We start from the raw sequence: 23064 nt of genomic DNA on the forward strand, positions 1-23064 counted from the left end.
TAGGCCAGATCTCCATCTCTAGCATGTTGGAAGGGACTATTGGGACTATTCTAAATATTAATTAAGAACAGCATATAGAATTTTTGCTCCTAAAAGACTTCAATAATATGTCGTGGTGTTTCCTCTCAACCAAAATTAATCTCATTCAGAATAATGAAGGGAAATAAATGTTACAACAGCAATTAAAACCTAAAGACCCTCTAGCATTGCTAGTTTCCCAACACATTTTCTATAAACATTCCCAAAATGTCAATATAAATGTAAAAAATATGCACATGTACATAATTTAAAGTCACCAAGTAAGCTCCAGGGAGCTTTCAACAAAGCAATAATGATTTTATTTTTCAGCTGAATAATGTGAATCCATCTAACAGCCCTAATGTCCTATTTCTCTTATTAATTATAATTATACATTTTTAACAAAGCGTTTTTGCCTCTAGAAATAAATCAGATTTTGTCACATGCTTTTTTAAATTTTCAGTTCGCATGAATTAAGTGCAGTAAATTAAATTATCCTGGGTCACAGAAGTATAGCCAGTTGAAAACTGCATTTGCAATCTATGTTTCCTGACATAAAGCCATAATGTGGGACTAATTAGTAAATAAACTGAAGATCTGTTATCAGATATATCACCATTGCATTTCACATCACGTTTAGTTTGGTTCTAAGAATTGGTTCACAGGATCCATTCTTGCCTCTTTGATTCCTTCTCCCCTTTGTCTTCTCTCTGGCTGTCAGTTCTAGTAAGAACGTAAGATGAACTTGCTTGATCAACTCAATGACCCATCTAGTCCAACAGACTGTTCTCATAGTGGCCAAAAACAGGACCCCACTAGCAGTTGATATATACTAAAAATGGTATGAATCTTCATTTCCCTAAAACAGTGGTGTGGGATGTAGCACAGGATTCATGGAGGATAACTGAATCATAATTTTAATGGTATGAAGGCAAAAACACACATCCAAAAATCTAGCTGCAAATTCTCCATATATACATCTAATCATGTTCACCATAAAATTCTATTTGCTGCAAGAATAGTTTGCCAAAGTATGGAGAAAGTAACCTCCATTCCCAAATTTTTTATCGCTGTTTGCCAAGTGAAATTTACTTGGAATTTCTAAGGAGTGGACAGAGGTATTTTGAGAACTGCAGTTCCATTTACTGAATTACACTGATACGAAGGCGAACGTATTTTAAAAATAAATTCGTGCTTTGAACATCCTGGCTTCAATAATTTCAGAAAATGTTTCTATTGGTGTTTCCTGTAGGGGGTGACACTGGCTGGGGTTGTTAGAGGCCAATGAAAATCTGTTTGAAATTGTTTTAACAATTGGTGATTTTAACAATGACTGACAGCACTATCTCCATCCATGCTATGATCCTTAACTAAATCTTCATATCGGAGTTGATAAACTGACCACAAAACAAATGCCATCAAGTCATTTTTAAGAAAAAGGCAATGACAGGAGCTGGGAGGGAAAGTGAAGTAATTTATTGGGCCCAGGGCAAAATCTGAAGAGAAACAGCAAAAAACCCTTTGGGACCTTAACAAGGAACAATATTTTTCATTGCATAAGCATTTGCAGGCAACAGACCCCTTTATCAAATGAATGAAGCAGTTAAGAAGGTTTATTATATATATGTACAGCCAAGGAAGGCTAGTTGTAAGCACTTAAGACCAAGACCAGAGAAAATTGAATAGAAGATTGTGATAGGTACTGGAGATAGGTCGGGGGAAGGTCCCAGTCCTAAAAACACCGATGAATTTATGGTTCCATCAGTACTGCTGTCCGTGTAGCTACAAAGCAAAGACTGCACCTACTCACACCAACTAGTATTCCGCTTCCATAGCTAGAAACAGCATCAACACAATTGTTTTCTGTCATGTAAAAAACATTAATCGGTATCTCTATTATTAGTCCACGGAAAGCATAATCAAACAACATCAACATCACTTATTAAGAACAGCTTATCCTAGAACAGGTTATCCCAGAACTTATCCCAGGGATGCGGGTGGCGCTGTGGGTTAAATCACAGAGCCTAGGACTTGCCGATCAGAAGGTCGGCGGTTTGAATCCCTGCAACGGGATGAGCTCCTGTTGCTCGGTCTCTGCTCCTGCCAACCTAGCAGTTCGAAAGCACGTCAAAGTGCAAGTAGATAAATAGGTACCGCTCTGGCGGGCAGGTAAACGCCGTTTCCGTGCACTGCTCTGGTTCGCCAGAAGCGGCTTAGTCATGCTGGCCACATGACCCGGAAGCTATACGCCGGCTCCCTCGGCCAATAAAGCAAGATGAGCGCCGTCTTCAGGTTAAGAACAGTTTCAGGTTAAGAAAGGAACCTCCGGAACGAATTAAGTACTTAACCCGAGGTACCACTGTACATTGTGATGGGAAGATTGACACTAGTATGCTTGCCCTCCCAGGGATCCAAATAACCATCCACTGCACCAGGTATCAGTAACTGCTACCAAAAACAGACAAATCGAAGTTAGAAACATCCTCAACCACTTAAATCATACTTTGGCAGCAATCCTAAAATGACTTACTAGGGAGCAAGCATCACTGGACATAGTGGGATTTACCAGTATGCACAGCTCTAAGAAACATTTTTCCAGCAGGTCTAGGCTGAACAGCTCATGGACCAGGGTGTCCATCTGGAAATGGTCTTGCTGTTGTTGTTATTTAATACTTCAAAGATACTATCAAGTTGTGCTTGCCTGAAGTAAAAGAGAAACCATGTGATTCAAAGAGATTAGATGGAAAAGAAAACTACAGGATATGCCAATTGGGGCCACATACAGGGGTCAAATACATAAAGAGCATAATCCATTTAGAACACTTTTGAACACCTAGGTATCCCTTTTTTATGTCAAGGACCAGGTTTCTAAGAATTGTTTCCATCTGACTGTATTCTCAGACCCATTAACTTGTCTCACACTGAGGCAAATCTGGAGAGCCACTGCCAGTAAGTAGATAGTACTTAGCTGGATTGACCAATGGTCTGACTTGGTATAAGGCAGCTTCCTATGCCCTTATTAAAAATCAAATTACTACTTCCAGCTACCATTGAAGGTAGAAGTTGAGCCTAAGTCTATGGCTTATTTATTGTTCATCTCCACTTCACCAATCACTTACACTCTTAGCATGATCAGCTTATGCATGGTACGCTAGACTGGCATACCCTTTTACAAAATCAGATTCAAATACGCAAGTCTGTGTAAAATGTTGCTGAACTAATTATGTCTGCTACATTTGCAAACTCTGCATTGCCAATATTTTGCTCATTACTTCTGCAAAATGCCTTTGAGATATTTTGAGCTGGAAAGATGCATAACGTGCTGCATTCTGTTTTTGGTGAATCGGGTTAATTAAAGTCACCATCTGCTGAACTGAAGAAATTGTTAAAGGCAAAATTCTATTTTAACTTTGATGTTCTCTTTTACATAAATGGATGACAGAGGAGATCAAAGTACTGCTGCAGAATATTATTGTACATGCCTGATAGAAGAAACCAGATATTTCCCCTCTATAGTCACACTTTAAAATTGCCTAATGTACATTTTTACATATCTTCAGCAACCGCTAAAGCAGTCTATTAATTAAAATGGCCTGCAAAGCTATTCCTGTCACAGAATTATAGTCAGAAGGGGTCTCAAAGAACAGCTTCTTATATTCCTTATATATTCTATTCCTTATATATTATATTCCCCTTATATGAAGGGAGTTGTAGTCCAACAACTTCTGGAGGACCACAGATCCCACATCCCTCGTGTATATCATATAGGACATTAAAGAGTAGAACTAGCACTTTAAACTGACCCCCCAAACTGCTGCTGATGCAAAACTGGTATAATATGATTAAGCATCGTTCTTGAGGCTTCTTCTCTGCCTTTCCCTGAGGACATGAGTTAGCAGAAACTTATTTTTGTTGACACATAGGAAGTAGATCATGTTCAACGGCCAAAAAATGGTACTAGCATTAACATCAACCACAACAATTATTATTATTTTCCGGAAACATCCTTATTTAAATTATTTTCATCCCACATTTCAAAACAGCCTTCCAAATGTAAGTCTTTAAAGTGTAAGGTGCTACAAGACTCTGTGTTGGTTTTCTACAAGACCACTGGAACTGAAATTCTAAGGTGCTTTGCAAAAGCTATTGCCTTCAGTTCACGAACATTATGAGCCATTAAGGATGCAAAAAATGCAGTGACAGAGCTCCAATTAAAGAAGAGAGGAATATGTTATTAAGTTTAAGAAGTGATAATCTTTGAGAGAAAATGCCACAGATGGTGTATAAAATATGAACTATTCCAATATGTATTTTTATTTATGGTCTATATTAGTATGTTGTACCTCATATTTTGTCTTTTGTTTTAATTTTTGCAACCTTGCAATCAATTTTGAAGCAAATTTTGATGCAAGTTTGAAGCAGCAGAAATGCTTTAAAATAAATATGTAACATTTTCATTCTCTTAAAAAAAAGAACTCTCAACTCTTAGCACTTATTTGTGCTCTGTTGCTGCTTACCTCACAGAGAGGATTAGCTTGGCAGCATGCATAAGACAAATCAGTGCAAACCATGCAATAGATGACAGCTGACATAGAACACCAGACTGTGACACCATAGCCACCATCTGTTCCTTCAGTCACATTATGTATGCTGTGCTCACATTTTGTATTTTTATGTTGTGAACTGCCCTGTGATCTTTGGATGAAGGGCAGTATATAAATTTAATAAATAATAATAATTTTCATATCAGTGATGCTAAAACATCAAATTGTACTTGGAATCTATTCTACTATTTTTTACCATCACCACCATGATACAGAACGCATCCTAAAATTTATGGAACCTTCCAGTTCTGACTTGTTTTTAAAATTTCTGTATGCATCTCTTTCTATACAAAATTACCTTAGTTTTCAAGGGGGGGAAAGAACTCTTCTGTGAATCATTCACATTTACTTACATAACATTGTAAAAAAGTTATGATTCATTACAATTTTCATAACAGTTAACTGACTTGTTACTGTAAGTCACATATCAGAGCTGTTGATGATTAAGGTATATTTGTTCCAACAACAAAAATGTTGACCGAAAAATGTTACTTGAATAAAGTTGATGCTTTGAAAATATTTAACCAGTATTTGGCTGGCCAAAAAGATATTGTCAAATGGCTAATCAACTGAACCCTCCTGTATCAAACCAAGGAATATATAAATACTTTACTTGATTAGCAGGCAAATGAATATGCTGTTTCAGCTTTTAAAGGGTGGTAATATCCCATAGCTCAGTTACCAAGTATCAGTTTCTTAAAATAACCACCCTTCTTGCTAAGCCCGTTGGACAATCCATCTCAACCAGGCAGAAGCAATGCATGGTACAGCCCTTCTCAATCTGTATCACTTCGGACTGCCAGTAGGGAACCACATGTCTGAGTACTTCCACCATTATAAAAACATACTAAGCTGTATTATACCAAGACAGACTATTTTGTCAACACAAACTGGCAATGGCTCTCCAGGGTTTCAGACAGGAGTCTCTCTAAACCCTACTTGGAAACACCAAGGATTTAACCTGTGGCCATTTGCTCACAAAGTCTGTGCTCTGTCAGTGAGTTCAAGCCCTTCCCCAAGCTAGCATATTTTATTTGCAGGCAAAAATGCCAACATGAAAAATGTAAATTTTCCATTTTTGGAATAAGATTCATCATCTTATTCTATGCATTCCCACCTTGCTGTTTATTCCAGTCAGGCTGGAACTGGAGGCCAAAAGCTCCCAATATACCCATTTCCTCACAGATGTCCTGTTTGCCTTTCATCACTGTCAAACCCTAAAATTACTGTTTTCATAAGGGAGCCAACAGGGCCAGATGACATTGCTGATGGCCTTGAACTGCTATGTACTGGGCACACATCCATTAAATGCTAGCCAGTCCTTGGCTGTACTACTGCTAACATTTTAAAGCTTCCTCAGGTCCCTCAGTGCAGTATTAGTCAAATACCTCCCAAAATGGGCTACACAAAAGCAGTGTGTGTGCATGTGCAACTGCCCCACTGCACAGCCGAGTGGCTCTCCAGTTACACGATGCAGGAAGCCACCTGGTCCTCCACACCCATTTAAAAGTTCTGACCTACCTCTATCTTCACTCAGAAGCACACACAAAACCCATAGGCTTCATTCATGGAATACTGGAGCACTTGGGTCTCTTGAGAAACCTGAATTCAGTGCCAACTTCAGCAATTAATGGCTTGAGCAAGTTCCTAACTCCTCCTCAGTCCCATCAAAAAATTGGGAGTAATTTTATGTATGTGTTTATATACCTTTATCCACATTTCTACTTAATGGGCCTAAAAAGCAACTCAAAACAATAAAAGTGAGCTAGTTAGTTTCCAACGTTGTGCCACACCTTTGCATAATCAAAAAAACAGAACCAAACAAGAGGCTGGGTAGAGAGAGGTTGGTTTGATTATCCATGCCTGTGGTCATTGGAGGGAGGATGTAAATTTACTTCTAGCTCAAATAATAGTCCAAGTGAATCATTTACTTTCTCTTATGTAAGTCAACAGCATCAATTCCTATTGGGGAAAATAAAATTCTGCAGGGGGTGGTGGTATAAAAGAGGAGCCAGAAGAATAGTGGCGAGGGGAAAGGGGAAAGGAAAAGGGTTGTGGGCTATTTCTGCGGCTTAATTGTGGCCTTGCAAATTCAACTACCTAATGCTCATCACGTTTATGATAGGATTTGGTATCTACTTCTAAACTGCAGAACAGACACATTGCACCAAGTGCACATTTGACACCACAAGGCTTACAATCAGAATGAGAAATATTGGTACAATCTTTCTTATTTATTACATGTATACTCTGTTATTGTGGCTCATATAGGGTCCTCAGGCAGCCTCTCATCCAGGCAATTTAACAGGGCTAGACTTGCTTATCAGCACTAGCACAACTGTACCATGTGATTTTAAACAATTATCTGAATCTCCACTAATGGAACAATATCCATATTGAAGATACAGATCTTATCTTTGTGATCAGAGTTCACTGAAGTAGTCAGAACTGATTGTGAACAAGTTCCACGCATCAGACATTATTTATCAGGGATTGAAGTTCTGAGATTTTAAATTGTGCCATTCTTTTCTGTAAATAAAGTCCAAAGCATCCCTTCTCTCACTAATGCTACTTATATCGGGGCATTTTTAAAATTGCTACTGTGTCAAGCAATAAGGGGATTGACTCATTCACGGTCTTTACAATCCACAAGGAAGCCCACTGCAAAAACCGCAGGACTTTGCAGGCTTATCTTGCTAAACATATAATTGCTTGGCACCTTAGCCTGACTAAAAAAGACACTTTACCTTGTAAATTGGCACAGCGCCATCCTGACAGATGGACTGGGATGCAGACAGCCAAGAGATTATGTATAAGCATCAAATGCACTTTTCTAAGAGCAAGACACCCAGTCAGGAATGTCAAAACAGCTGTCCCGCCTGAGCTTGCATGCCTGCACTTAAGAGGATATGACGTTGCCACTCAACCCACTGAGCTGGATTAACATGGAAAATAAATAAAATAGCTCCCACATCTATATAAGGTGAGTTTTGTAAAATCAGGATTACTACTGTGTAGTAACAGGCAGCTCTTAAAGCATTTTGGGGGACCAAAGTCTACAGTGATGCAAAACTTTCAAGTGACTGTGTATCAAGCATGTTTTTTCAAAGAAAAGGAGTTGTGAAGTTCTGGGGAAATGGTCTAGAAAAATAAGTTTATATTCTGTGATCTAAGTACAAAATGCAAAAGTCTTCACTAGAAATATATTGCAAAAACTCTGTGCTCCCCATTCAAAAACTGAGTTATATTTTTATTTTTGAATCAGCCAGGAAGTCTATTCCTTTCTGCCTACAGGTACAGGCACACAAAGTCAGACATGTAACTTTTGAGGGTATTTCTGACTTGCATCTTAAATTTTGGTCATGCGAGTCCTACAGCCTTGACCTCACACATGTATGTTAGAGGATGGGACCCCTACTGATACCACTAACCTCTTAGCAACTTGAAAAATAAGGCAGCATGGCATATAAGATAAGGGAACTTCTATGTGACTGAATAGCACAGCCACGTGATGAATGTCATTTATCATGTGCCCTTGGCTGCCTCACCTGCCCTCTGCTCATTTGACTAATCCATTTAGAGCAGAGATTATTCTCACGTTCCAACTGCCTGAGCAGCTTTCAACTTTGAGGCCTGTTGAAATCAATCTGCCAGATAGAGGTGTTTTTCAAGTATGAGGAAGGTTGGAGGGAAGAGAAGGGATAACAAATCCTAGTCCTTAATTATGAAATTTCAAGGCCCTAAAGATTAATCATATACATATTCCAAGCCCTGAATTTTACAGATACGGATTTCAGACCTTACTCTCTCCAAATAGTGAAGTTTCTAGATCTTACACTGCCACAAAGAGGTGGAATTCCTTTTCTGTGGAGAGTTCCCAGCTCTGAGAAATATGGAAATACTTTTTTCTTTTTTTATTAAGCTGGATTTCAGTGCCTGAGAGGTAGCAATGCTTCAGAAGTTGTTGTGCATTATTTTATTTTAATCTGATCTTTACTGGATACTAGGGAAATGCCCATGAGGCTGACTGGATGATCACATTTCCTTGCATGCTCCCCCAGAGGAGGAAATAAGGGCTGGGCTTGGTTCTCTAGGTGTAGCATCTCTTGTGAACAGTTTTACACTATGCTTTCTCAACTTGGTGAACTCAAGCCAATTCAATTTCAAAAATACATTTCTGCTTGATTGATAGCTATAGGAAGGTGCTAATCTGCTTCTCAAATGAGTTTTTCAGCTCACATGATGAAATACCACCACCAGATCCTCTGGCTCCAAAAAGCGCTGCAATCACATGCAGCCTCAATCACATATAATGATTCTGTGTGGCCACCAAACCACTGGACCAGAAGTTGGCTTAGGCTGCAATCATAACTGCACTTATTTGGAAATAAGACCCACTGAATTCAAAATGACTTCCTTTTGAGTTGATACGGCAGAGCTGTATCTAGGAGGGATCTGCCAAGGTTTCTGCCCTGGGTGAAGCCTCCAGAGGGGCACCATTAGGTTCCCAGCCTCCCAGCATGCCTGGGCTTCAGCTGGAGAGAAAGATGAAAAAATGAATGAAATTGCCTATTTTTTGTCCTTTAGGAATAAATGTGTTGAGGGTGTGTGTGTGTATGCAAACACACATCCGGGGGGGGAGGCTGCCAAACTGGGTCTTTGACCCGGGTGACAGAGAGCCTAGTTTCAGCCCTGGATATGGTTAGGGTTGCACTGATGGACTCAGTGGGTTTCCTTTCAAGTCTGTCTATATTTCTAGCAGCCAAGTGACCTTCCCTCTTCTTTGCACATTTTCTACAGCTGCTCTGCTCCCTTCTACTTAATGTCAGTAAATCCCCCTGCTCCCTTCTTTACATTGCCACACAAAATCACATTTAACAAGTAATTTCAAACAAACCATGAGTGGCCAGCCAAGATCAAATCTAGGTTATAGGTCATTGTTTGGAGCAAGACAAACCACAAACCTGGATTAGTATGTAACGCTAAACCAAACTATGACCTAGTTCTCAGTAGAACAGCAGCAGCAAGACCATGAGAGCAAAGCAGTCATGATTTTCCAGATGGGCTTCCTTGTTCACGCTAAGCCAAATGTTGACTTAATATGTGAATCAGAGGATGCATTTCAATCTGGTTTTAGGCTCAGTTTCTGCACAGAAACTGCATTGATCATCCAGGTGGGTGGTTTGGAGTTTTGTGTGTGTGTTTTTTGCCAGGCTCTCTGGACTTGGAGCTAGAAGCATGGCGTTCCCACTCATATCCAAAAAGTCAATTCCAGAAGGTGGTACTGAGACTCCAATAGGATTCCATCTTGTCTCTTAGGATATTTAATAGCTACATGAAACCACTGAATGAGAACACCCACTGTTTTCCAGTTTTGTATCATCAATACACATATTAAATTCAGTTCTACCATTCCTTTCTACCATTCTGTTACATCTGATTCAGGTGAGGCAATTAAAGTGCTGAATCAATGCTTGGAATCAGTAATGGACTGGATATAGGCCAAGCGAATAAAATCAGTACTGACAAAATGGAGGTACTTTATAATAGGTGATTTCTCTGTCCAGGGAGGTGATATTCAACCTGTTCTGAAGGGCACTGCATTTCTGCTGAAGAATGAGGCTCACAGTCTGGGGATGCTCATTGATCCAGCCTGGTTGCCGGAAGCCCACATAGTTTCAGTGGCACACAGAGCACCACCCTTTCACTAGCTGAGGCAGATACATCAGCTGCAAGCCCTCTTAGAGGTAATTTGATCATGGCTGTCCATGCTCTGGTAAATTTTTGCCTAGGCTACTTCAATGCAGGCTGCCTTTAAAAAGTGGTCACAAATTTCAGGTAGCTCAAAATGCAGCCACTAACCAGGACTGGTCATTGGAAATACATCTCACCAGTGCTTACCAAATCAATTTCTAAGCATAATTCAGATTGCTGGTACATAAAGTCCTGCCCAGCTTAGGACCTGAATGGTTATCTTCTCCCACACTAACTTGCCCAGGCGCAGAGATCTTTCGAAGCCCTCTTCCAGGTAATGAGGCAGGAGATAACTAGAGAAGGGGTTCTCTGTTGTGGTACTGTATTCTGCTTAGGGAATTCTCTCTCTCTCTCTCTCTCTCTCTCTCTCTCTCTGTGTGTGTGTGTGTGTGTGTGAGAGAGAGAGAGAGAGAGAGAGAGAGAGAGAGAGAGAGAGAGGGAGGCTTGCCTGGCATTCACACTAATGTAAATTATCTTTTTTATTTCCCCAAGCTATTCAAATTGGATGGATTTCTAAACTTGATGGAAACGTTTTAGTTCTGCTTTTTGATCTGTTATTTTCTTGATTATTTCTATTAAATGTTTATAACATTTTTATATTGCTATTCTAAAATGCTTTTACTGATGAGCAGCATTGCAATTCCTAAAAGGAAACAAATATGCTGAAATCCTCTAAGAAACCGGATGCAATAAACAAACCTTCTATTCGTTTTGAAAATCCATTGGGAAAGTATACTTAGGACACACACTTTGGCATGGGCCACATTCTACCATGCTGAATCAACTGCCTAGTGGTGAAAAAACCCAGAGCTTTGAGCAATGCTTCTTCCAAAGGAGCAAGGAAGTAGATTCATTGGGGGGGGGAGGGGAGAACTTGCTGATACAGTTGCAGTTCTCAAGTCTGTGGAAGGCTTCATAAGGTTAGGACCGGTTTATTTATTTTTCTACCCTTCCTTTCCATAAAAATAATGATTTACAAACAATATATTTGATCTAGGCTTGAACATTCGTGCTATTGCTGCAGTACTGGTACTGGTTTTATGTGCTATTAGTGCCATCTGGAAGAAGACAGGATGCAGCAATCTGCACCAGCTGCATCTTCAAATGGCTGTCCCTGGTAGAGCACTCAATTCTGAGTGTTTTATGAGCCCAGGTCACAGAAGGGTGGTCCTGATGCAAAAGAGAACAGGGCTTCTGCATCTTTGCTATGCAGCAGAGGGGATTTCAGTAGGTGCAGCTTGCATGTCCCGCTACACCTGCTGAATTTTTCTCTTCTGTGCATTTATTAAAAGTGCAGACCCCTTTCTTCAGCTGCATCTGGACACCCTGGATCACAGCAACAAAATTCTTGTTTTCAAGGAAACCATATGGTGCTTTGGACAGAGCTGACAAAATAAATTCTTCCCAAGAAAACTGAGTTTCTTTAGGAGTGATCTGGGTCTAGAACCAACCTAGGACAACAAGGCTTCTCCAATACAGCAAATAAGAACCCATCTAGAATAGCAAAACTGGAAATGCCTGGATTTCCTATCAAAAACACTTGTATCTTATCAGGATTTTGCTTCAGTCTACTGATTCTCTTTCAGTTAACATTCTTAAAGAAGAACAAGTATAATCAACAAATCTGTGACACTTCCCTTTATAGATAAGCAGTTTCATTGCCTAAGGCTGCAATCCTAGCCTCATTTACCAGCTAATAAATCACATTACTTCCAAGTAGATATGTCACGGACTGCACTATTAAATGCTCAATAATAACATCTCCCAAAACAGTAAACACTCTTAAAATCAATTATTATTTTATTCTCCTGTGGAACAACTGCTGGAAAGCAAAAATGACTAAACAATGGTTGGGAGGCAATAATATTTATACAGTGGTACCTCGGGTTAAGTACTTAATTCGTTCCAGAGGTCCGTGCTTAACCTGAAACTGTTCTTAACCTGAAGCACCACTTTAGCTAATGGGGCCTCCTGCTGCTGCTGCACCACCGGAGCACGATTTCTGTTCTCATCCTGAAGCAAAGTTCTTAACCCGAAGTACTATTTCTGGGTTAGCGGAACCTGTAACCTGAAGCGTATGTAACCTGAAGCATATGTAACCCAAGGTACCACTGTATAATTATTTTTTCTATATTAAAACACTGATTTTGCATTGTAATTTAGTACCGGTAATTTACTCTGTGGCTGCAATCTTGTGCACCCCATGCACATCTAGTAAGAATCAATGGGAGTTACATACTGCAGGACAGTATTGCGTTTGTGTAATTTTCTCTGAAAATAGTGAAGTGATGTTAACCATAAGCTTTTCATATTTCAAAATTCAATTTCCTTCTCATGGGAAGCATATCTGTGAAGCTCCCAAGAGTACAATGTAATAATATTTAACCAATACATTCTAGGAAAAAGGCTACTAGTTTTACTAGACCAGGAATGGTGTACCGGTGGCACTTCAAATGTTGTTGGATTCCAGCACATCAGCCCCAGCCAACACTACCAATTTACAAGGATGGTGGGAGTGTAGTCCAACAAAAATGTTGGAACCAACAATGAGGAACTAGGGAAGGGCTGTCTAGAAAATGGAGGAGAAAACACAGTCCACCTTCTATTCACTGCCACTTGACTCACAAAATATGAGGAACTTACAGATAATGAATGTTCCTTTGCCCAAAAAAAGACAATATTAAGATATTTAAAAAGACCCATAGGGGTACGACTTTTTTCATTTATATGGTGCAACCAAATCTTTTAGAAATTGTAATATGCATACATTGCCAATCTCTTCAAGAATTTCTGCCCTCTTTAAAATTACATAAAACAATTTGCTTTCGTAAGCTTTTAAAAAAATGTGAAGGCATACCACCTTCACCAATGATATTTTCGAAAATAGGCAAAAGAATCAGGGAACCTAGCTGTAACATGGAAAAGACTGAACTGCTGCCAGTATTTTTGAACTGACTTTATAACTTACAGAAAAGTGAACTCTAATCAGACTAAGCAGAAGAACCTGGAAGCATCAACTTGTACTAAAATCAGTTAATTGTAGTAGAGTGAGCTATTACAAGCACAGTAGAGTCTGTAGGACCCAGTATGACAAAGAGTAAGAAAATTTAGTGGTTTAGCGTGCAAATATATTGCCCATGCATACATTAGTACCATAGTGGTACTGTTAAAAACGGACAACTAAATTGTAGTTTCAGGTAATTATAAATGATTTCACCGATATAATCCACCATGCATACTTAAATGAATTCAAAGTACATCAAGTTACAAGGAGAAATAATCAACTGCCTAATTTTAAGAAGAAAAATACTGCATTAAGATATCAAAAAACCCAAGTCGTAAAATCTAAATTTCAACACTTGATCTCTGATTTAGTTTTCAGTTTGGAGAATGAATTTCAGCCTTGTGTCAGCCTTCAAATGTTGCTGATACAATCTGATTTTCAGTCAAAAAAGTAGTTTTTGAAATTTAAGTATCTTATTAACTTTCCCTAGGAAGTGCATTTGTATCATTACAGATCATTACACAGCCAAAGGTCTATTTTGGGTGAAATGCTGGCTGAGGTAAGTAAGCATAATGTCAAGTACACATAGAGTAACTAGATTCTGTAACCTCCAGCCATTTTCAGCTCTCTGAGCTGATGGCACTGAGGCACCATTGTCTCTGCTGGAAATTGGTATATACTGTATAATGCAACTTCATCATCATTGCTTTCAATAATCTTTGGTATCCTGGGCCCCAACATCATTCCTGTGGATGTTGGGTCCCTAGATATTGTTGGACTACAACTCCCATCATCCCTGACCATCGGCTAAAATGGCTGAAAATGATGGGTGTATTTAGGCTGAAAAACACCAACCTAAGTGGATTGAACTATTTATCAGGCATTATAAAAAGCAAAACTCAAGACACCATAACAACCTAGTCACTGAGGGAAGAATTCAAGGTTACTCTCTTCTAATCGATCCATCAGCGCAAACATTTCTGCTTGGCAGATGAAACAATTCCCCCTATCTTCCCTTGCGTGCTGTTCTGGGGGGTTCTACTGACCTTCCAGAATGGCTTTGGGGGAGGCAGAAAGGGAAAGCCCTCGTGTGCTAACGGGAGCCTTACACTGGCTTCCACTAGTGTGCTACGTTTGTTGAATCTGGACCTATATTTTAAAAAATCACATGTAAAGAAGAAACGCCATTGGTACATCTGCATCAGCACAACCGGACACCTTCATCTGCCCCAGCTGCAACAAAGCATGTCTCTCATGTATTGGTCTCTACAGTCACAGTAGGTGCTTTAACTCTCCAATGGTTCGGCTTCACCCACAAAGGCACACTCCTCCATTGTCTTCCGAGACAGACAAGTGCTAGCCAACCAACCCACTGAAACTGAAGCATCTTCATATACCTCAGATTTCAACTGAAAAATCAAGTACCTAATTAAATCTCTCCCAATCGCTACTTGAAAAGATACTACATTGTGGATGAAAATACAAACCATGAGCCAGTGAAGCAAAATTCTCAGAAGATCTAGTAATAGCTGCCAAAGTCTGAGTTCTTATGAAACATTAAATGCAACATTTACACTACATAAATGCTAGTAAATTTAAATGCAGAGCCGATACCACTGCTGACTATCTTCTGGGGCTTTTTTTTAATGTGGGAGGTGATCCCCTTCAACGCACATCTGTTTTTACACACAGCCATCTTACCTAGGTAGAGTGATGAGTTTTCTTTCTTGACATTGTCATCCAAGTAGGTTGGTCCCAAGGTGTAGATGGGTGTGGAGCCCATGCCAATGAGAATTTGGGCACAAATAAATAAAGCTACATAGAGTGAGTGGTCCTTTCCACCCGAATCCCTGAAACACTCTGGCGACTCCGCATGGTCTTTGGAGTTATTGCCAGTCATGCACAAGCCGTCATTAGAGACAGAAGAGTTCAATTCCTGGATCTGATATGGTGGAGAGATGAAATGAGGTAAAGAAAACATGGCAGCCCCAAGTGCAATAAATAGTCCACCGACAGCAAGCCACAGAGGCCTTCGTCCTCGTCCCCCAAAGTAACTGATGAAAACCACCACCACCAGGCTGCCAATATCAAAACAGCTGACCAGCAGCCCAGACTCAGAACTTTTCAGACTGTACCTCCTTTCAATGGTGGTGATAACACTGCTCAGATAGCCAGAGACCATAAGGGACTGGATGAAAGTCAGGAAGCACATGCACACCAAGAAGAACCTAGAATCTATCAATACTACATTGAGAAATTTTCTACCTGGGATTGCCAGCAGCGTAGAAGCTGGTGAAACCCCTTTACTAATGCTGGCAGAGTTATTGCAGCCTGTTCTTTCAGCAAAACTCCCAATTCTTGAAAAACTGGAAGCTGTAAAAGAGAACATAGTCCTGGAAGAAGCAGTAGCAGGAGCAGCAACATTGCTGCGATGTGCTAATGTGTCAGGGTCAAGGCCACATCTCTGATCAGAACCCCCCTGGAAGCTCTGTAAGTTCCTTTTGGCTGTAATGAGAGCACTTTGTGAGGTGTTAATCGGTGGAACAGATCCATTCAGAACCGGCAAGCTCTTGGACCTGAAGCTCTCATCTGGCTTTTCTGGCTGCTGTCCCCCAAGAGAATTTGGGCGCTGGTGCTTCTGCTGCTTTGTTATCCCTGACAAAAGCATGCTGATCACAAGCCCAGTTTGGACTGAGAGTTACCACTTTCCAATCAGATGCATAATCTCGTTGAAAATCAATGCTGTCTTTTCATCCCATGAGCACGCAAGCATGCACTGTGGCTTTCAACATCAGCCACAGCCACTCTGGAATAAAGGAGTCTACAATCCAACACTGTCAAATCAGTGCATCAGAGCACGTGCCCAGCAGATTCTTTTGTGGCTCCATCCTTCTTAGTACTGCTTAAGGACCTGTTCCCCCCTGCCAGCAGCTGAGCTATAAACGGATCGGACTGGGCCTCTCCCCCTCTGCAAGCACATTCCCACGTGGATTAATTGGACACGTTTAGCAGCGAAGAAGTGCCAGAGCTCTTAGAGAAGCCTAGCAGCTCTGGGAAAGAGTCCTTGAATGCCTGCATCATCGGCCACCAGGATATGGATTTGAAGGATGTCTTCTCCCTGTCTCCAGTTTAAAGACTCCTGGTGGTAAATCTGCCAATCTGTAAGGCAGAGAGAGAGAGAGAGAGAGAGAGAGAGAGAGAGAGAGATCAAGTAAAGAAGGTCAGTATGCTGCTTTTGTCCTGCTTCACCCAGCAGTAGTTCCCAGCTGCTGCTCCCTGGGGCTAGAAAAGGACACAGCAATCTCTATTATCAGGCACTCTCCCCTGGACAATAAAAGCAGGATGGCTGGAATCTTCTTGCCCTCCACAAGCAGTAACAGCCTATTGATATGACATTCATTTTAATAAATGAGAAGTGGTTACAGCATCAACACAACAAAAAATTATCCCTCAAAAATATATGAAGGCAAAATCAGGTTCATTTCAGCAATTTCTTTCCCCACCTCACCAGCCTACCCTTTGTAAAAAGAGATATTTATAAAAGAATCACATGCATAAGTGTCCTTATGCAGACACTATAGCCCCTTTTATTAACTCCGATGCAATAGCAAATGTCAACATACTAACTCTTTTATTTTCATGGCTAAAAATAAATATACTGGAATAAATATTCAATTACAAATAGCAAGGCATCAGAGACTGTCTGCACCTCATCCATTTTGCTTCCCTGGGCTCCTGATAACAAGGACTGGAGTTTCACAGGAGGCTCTCCAAAAGACAAGGGAAAAAATTGGCACAGGAAATAAAGAAAATCTCAACACATATCTGACAGACATGTGCCATCCCAATATCAACATACAAGACAAGCATTATTTATATGTCACTCGTACACAGTAACGGCAAGTAAGTGCAATTTCATGCACATATCTGCATGCTCAAAACACCCTCACACAGGCAATCTTGGGGCACAGAATGATCCACACAGCCACATGCATCGGTGTTTGGCCAGAAAAAAGTGCCCATCTGCATCTCCATCTGGAAGAGTAACATTTATAAAGCTCCGTGCTTGGCTTTGTCAGCGTTTGCCTGGGCTTTGTGCTAAAATATAAAGGCATCGCTACATACTGGGATAAAAAAAACCCCGAAATTAAAAGGCAGGGGAAGGCGCAGGGAATCCGTTTAACTAGACAGCTGCCGCTGCCATGCAGCAGCCTGCACAATAAGTTCCATGCACGCGGCATGCACACTGCCTTCCCAAAGAGCTAGAAACCAGTTCGCACATGCCAGCCTGTCTGTCACATATTTTAATCTCTGAAACTCCAGGACTTTCGGACCAATTCTAAACCCGCACCCTCGGAAGCAAGTCCCGCTGAGTTCATCGGCAGTTAAACGTGCATAGGACTGTCACCTTAGATGACTTCCTATTTCCACAAGTTCTCCCTAATACTATTACCCCATCCCTGTGCACCGACTTCACAGATTCTCCTACGGAAACAAAGCTGGCCACTTAGTGGTCGTGCCCAGGTGGAAGAGATGCCTCCGTGTCCGCCCCCAGCCTCTCCCACCCGCTTTTGTCTCCTTTCTAGCTGTGGGGGCTCGCTCCGTGCAGCGCCGAGTCCCAAAACTTTAAGCCTCGAGGAAGCTCACAGGGAAGGCAGATCTGGAGGTTAAAGGGAACCCGCGAAGGAACAAGGGAAGGGGGGAGAGAGAGAGAGAGAAGCGCGAAGGGATTATAATGCAAGGCATCCCTCCCCGCCATCCAACAGCACCCTTCCGAGATGAAGAAGCAGCCTATTACTCACACAGCTCCTCGCTGGCTCGTATCCGTGGGAAGCCGGGAGGGAAAGCGGGGCGGGGGGGGGGGAGGAATGGAAAGGCGAGAGAGGCAGGAGGAAGGGCAGAAAGCCAGCCGCCCCGGCTCTAGCTGGGTTGCTCCCGCCCGTAGGTAGCGACTCCCCAGTGTCTCTCCCCTTGAACTCCCTTCCTCACCCGGCCTGACACTCAATGCGGAGTTTCCTCCACCCCCCCCACCCCCCGCGCCGTCTCTAGGAGCGAGGCCGCGTGGAGCGCGCAGGCGCACTCCGTCCCCTCCCCTCTCCTTTGTGAGGAGAAACGTCTCCCAGCGGCTGAGCTGTCGATCCACCTGCTCCTGCCTTTCCAAGAGGGACGCAGATTGGCTTCCCCTGGAGTCAAGAGAGGGAGCCGCGGGGCTGGCGAAGAACCGCCACAGAGAGGAACTCCCGCCGGAAGGGGCAAAAGGAGAGAGAGAGAGAGAGAGAGAGAGCCCTCCCCATAGAAGATTCCATGGCGAGCACACGCGACACACCAGCATTCTCCTCAGAGCCGAAATCCCCTCGCCGCCCTTCGGATGAAGTGGGCTTGTTCCAGTGACAATAAAATAAATCCATCCCAGAATGCAGTCCTATATGCGCGCTAAGGGGGAAACCCGTTGAATGTAGCGGGAGTCCCTTCAAAGTAAACTCGCTAAGGGTTCTGTTTTACAGTTAGTAGGAGTAGCCGTAATAATAATTAATACACATGTTAAGTAGATAGCGAAATCAATTTACGAATAAAATAAAATCCAGTTCCTGCGCACCTGAGACAGCACACCAGGATAAGGCCACAAAGATACAGTACTTTTTTTAAAAAAGGCGTTTTAAAGGGTGTGGGAACAATGCACCAACAGCAGATTTCCCTTAAAAGCACCAGGAGAATGAAAAAAAGTCTTCACTGACCCTTTACCTGCGAGGAACCAAAAAAGATCCCGAGGGAACAGATTATGACACAACAAGAGAGCTAATTTGTTTAGCTATCTTAACTGACAAGATTACCTATCAATGACAAGATTACCTATCAATGTGAGTTATTTAAATGCTGAAAACTCAAGCCATAACTTTCCTTTGAGCCATAGCATATTTTATTTATTACAATTAAAGCTTGCCTTTCATTCAGGGAGCACAAGGTGGCATACAAGGGTTTCTCAGAGAGTTTCCCATCCTGGCATGGGAAAGATATGGACTGTTGCTTCAGTCAAGTTGGTTTGTCATGCACCTGCAGACCATTTCCACTCAAGGCTATAACATGCTAATCCAACAGAATTGACTGTCACTTTAGCAGGGCCATTCCTACCATTTAGGCAAAGTGAGACAGCCACCTCAGGTACACTGTCTCACTGCCAAATCAGTCAGCTTCTTTCTATACAAGAAATGCATAAGGGAAATCAATCTTGTCTTTTGCATCAAATTGTCTTGTGCCTGCCATGCAACATTAGTCATGCAATTTCAGACTAAAATTGCCATCAAGAACCTGAACCATGTGCACACCTCTACACACATTTAGCCACAAATCGTTTAGATTTTGACCCCATTCCACTCCAACAGCTTTCTAATTGCATATCATACCAAGAGTTGTGCTCACAACTTCAACAACATTTCAGAACATCCAGGTGGGCACTGCTATATGTATAATAAATACAAAATAATACAAACTTAAATGAGACATCAAACATTGAGGACAGCACATTCTATCATATATTAACAAAAGACATATTACAATTTCTATTTTTTATATTTACCTAGGGGAAAAATAATTATAAATTTAAAAATAAATAAACTTTTGTGAGTTCTTTGATGTACTCTGTATACCAGAGGGCCAAGTTATTACTCACATGTGTCCTGTGTGGCAACTCGTATCAGTAGCACTGCCTCCTGCTGTTCTGAGGATCTTACTGTCCCCATATATTGTGGCTGTTGTTCCTCCCTCTGGGAGAAGTAGAGCAGGTGACAGCATTTTCAGTAACCAACCACAAAGTTACCTCTAGCCTTCATGTGTTACTTCAGTTCCCTGAATTGGTCAAATCAACACATATGCACACATCCCCATTTGGCTTGCCAGTGATAACCACTGGATCTCCATTTCAATCATGTATTCTGGTTTTTTCTTAATATGTTGCTGTATGGAATTTACACTAGTCTGGCAATATAGATGGGGGTTTGGGGTATGGTTTCAGTTTATTTTGTATGGTGTCTTCCTCTGGTCCACAACCTGGACAAATGTAAAGTCTGTCTGTCAATTAACTGCTGGCTTAATTTTTAATGCTGCTTGTCCCAGGCATTCAGTCAGTTCCAGGGCCTCACAAATCCAAAATATAGGTTTTCTTAATCCCTTTATCACAGGAACAATTTCTGATTTTCTAATCCAATTTCAGTGCATGACTGCTTTGAATCTTCCACTGCAGCTAAATATTGTTGCATACCACTCCCAAGTGGTGCAAGATTCCAGGGCTTCCAGCACTTTGAGTAAGTTCCCGTTTTGTTTTGGGAATGAGGTCCAGCAGAGACTGTGGTGTCATTATGATAGATGGTATATTTAGATATATTTACAACCTAAGTCTACAGTGGAGGGGTTCACAGCATTAACACCCCAGAAAGTCCCATGCCACAGCTTTGGATTCAAACAGAAGAAATCAAACGTAGCTCTCAAACGTTGCTCCAGCTTGCTGCTTTCTTTCTAGGTCACATCACTGCCCACTCTGCTCCCAACTCTGGCCTTTTCTGTTGAGGGAGGGGCCCCCAACAATTTGCCATCTTGCACAGAGCCCCTTAATCCCCCATCACCTGTTAAATTGAATGAGGGGGATGCAGATTTTATAGTCATATTGGCAGGGGTAGACCAGATGACCCTTGGTCAATTCTGTTATTCGGGGGGGGGGTTATACTGATGTATATTTTGCTTTAGGAGGCTTAGTTTGGTCAGAACTGAATATACACAAAATGCAAAATCTATTACTATTGGTAAATGAGCCACCATAGCCTAGGGTTGCCATGCGACTGGAATTTGCCGGACATAGACAGGATTTAGCCGTATGTAACAATATCCAGGCGGAAATTGCTGGGGAAATCCTGATGTATAACAACCCATGTCAGTAGAGTAGATTTTGGCAACAACTTTCACTTTTTGAAATATGGCAACCATAGCTGCTGGAGGGCCGTGACAATTTGTGTCCGAGACTTTTTAAACTCATCTACCCATGTAGTATCTCAACCAAAGAGGCGCATTGGTTGCTAGAAGTGAAATATATTGGCATTTTTCTCAGCTCTCCCATCCTACTAATTGGCTATTTCCTGCAATTGGAAAACTTGATTAGATTTTAACACTTGATGGATCCTGGGATTAGAGGGGTCATCCCTCTCCCAACCTTGTAACAATATTCTTCTGATAATCACTTCGGGTTCTTCTCTGACATTTAAAGGCTCTCTTTTGCATGGACTCTAAATACAGGTAGTGCAGGATAGGTATGATATCAGCCCAATATCTAGCAAGGATTTTACTGGGTGCATGTCTATCGATTTATGTCACCCGTATTCTCTCTGTCAAAGATCTCAGAAAGCCAGCTGGGTTAGTAGCGATTTGTCTTACCGCTACTCTTGCAAAGCATGCCCTTCCTCCTCTCTTTTTAAGCTCCATGCCCACTCTCTGAACCAGGAACTTCCCTCACAGGCTGAATGGGTGAGGCCTGGACATTTTCTTTCTGAGATTTCAGAAGGAGTTTCTTGTGATTCTGGAGAGGGTGGCTCAGTTGAAGATTTCGGAGAGGAAAGAGACTAAGATAGGGTTGCCATATGTCCGGAATTTCCTGGACATATTTGGAGCACTGGATCCGAAAGCAGTGTCTGGGTGCACAACTGATTAAATGTCCAGGAAAACCTGGATGTATGGCATCAGATTTTGGCAGTGTTGGTTTTGCCAATTTTCCTTTTTTTAAAAAATGCTCAATTTCTTTGTGATTTTGCAAAAACAAACAAACTGCCAATTTCCCTTTTTTAAAAAAATGCTCAACTACTTTGGCCGCCCCCCTAAAAACAACTCAACAACTTTTCCGTCTGGAAAAGCAAACATCACAGCACCACAACCAGTGAGTGAGACTGAGGCCTACACGTGTATTCAAGCCTAGGACTGTGTAACAAAAGATAGGCCTGAAAGCACGATCATTCACCTGTGGATAACTGATTTATTAGACTCCATTTTCCTCCATTTTTGTTTACTGATTTACAATAAAAGTTGTGTCTGAGTTGTTCCGTTTGCTCCTTCCCTTTTTCTCTCATTGTTAAATACATCTTAGCTCCTATTCCTTTATCCCCACTTGAAACATAAACCTGCTTGGCCTAGGGGCTCCACACACTATTTTGAGGCCTTGCCAGTCTTCCATCCTTTTATAGTTTTGAACCCAGGTCCCTTAGTTTGACCACAACAAAAGATTGCCAGTGGTAAAAGAAATTTTGTACCTACCTGCTCAGGGCAGAACCTGTTGCGACCTTGATTCAGTCAATTCAGTAGCTGGTTAGAAAGGAGGCCTGTATAACCACAGTGCTCTCCAGTATTTCAGCCTATTTGAATGAATATGTCTGAGCTGACCTAGGTTGTTTTAAGATCAGCTGGAGATAGGACTGTTGTAATTACAGTTACTGCATCACAGAGCAGGGTGAAAGCAGGATCCAATCAGGAAACAAAGTTCCCTCATTGCTTATGATGAAACATTGCAAGCCAATTATTTAGTTTCTTAGGCTGCAGTCTTATGAACTCAGTGGGGCTTACTTCTGAGTAGACAAGCAGAAAGCTGCACTTTTAAATACTTCAGCACATTAAACCAGCCTTTCCCAACCTGGTGCCCTCCGGATGTTTTCC

General features: G+C 41.5%; 1 protein-coding gene across 3 annotated transcripts in view; it reads right to left on the reverse strand.

Annotated features, from left to right (window-relative positions):
- SLCO5A1 (solute carrier organic anion transporter family member 5A1) overlaps nt 1-22828 on the reverse strand; it is a 56265-nt gene extending 33437 nt beyond the window's left edge. The window contains exons 1-3 of one of the 3 annotated variants that reach the window (XM_081204492.1): nt 22669-22823; nt 19782-19835; nt 15082-16539 (exon numbers count right to left, since the gene is read on the reverse strand). In XM_081204492.1, coding sequence (XP_081060618.1) covers nt 15082-16048 — 967 coding nt within the window. In that variant the 5' untranslated portion in view covers nt 16049-16539; nt 19782-19835; nt 22669-22823. Of the gene's footprint in view, nt 1-15081; nt 16540-18523; nt 18743-19781; nt 19836-22668 lie in introns of those variants that run through there. The other 2 variants (XM_081204491.1, XM_081204493.1) reach the window with 2 other exon arrangements.
- Between the last annotated feature and the right edge of the window lie 236 nt (nt 22829-23064).

This window comes from Podarcis bocagei (genome assembly GCF_964188305.1).
Source record: "Podarcis bocagei genome assembly, chromosome: 8".
In the NCBI taxonomy this organism is placed as follows: domain Eukaryota; kingdom Metazoa; phylum Chordata; class Lepidosauria; order Squamata; family Lacertidae; genus Podarcis; species Podarcis bocagei.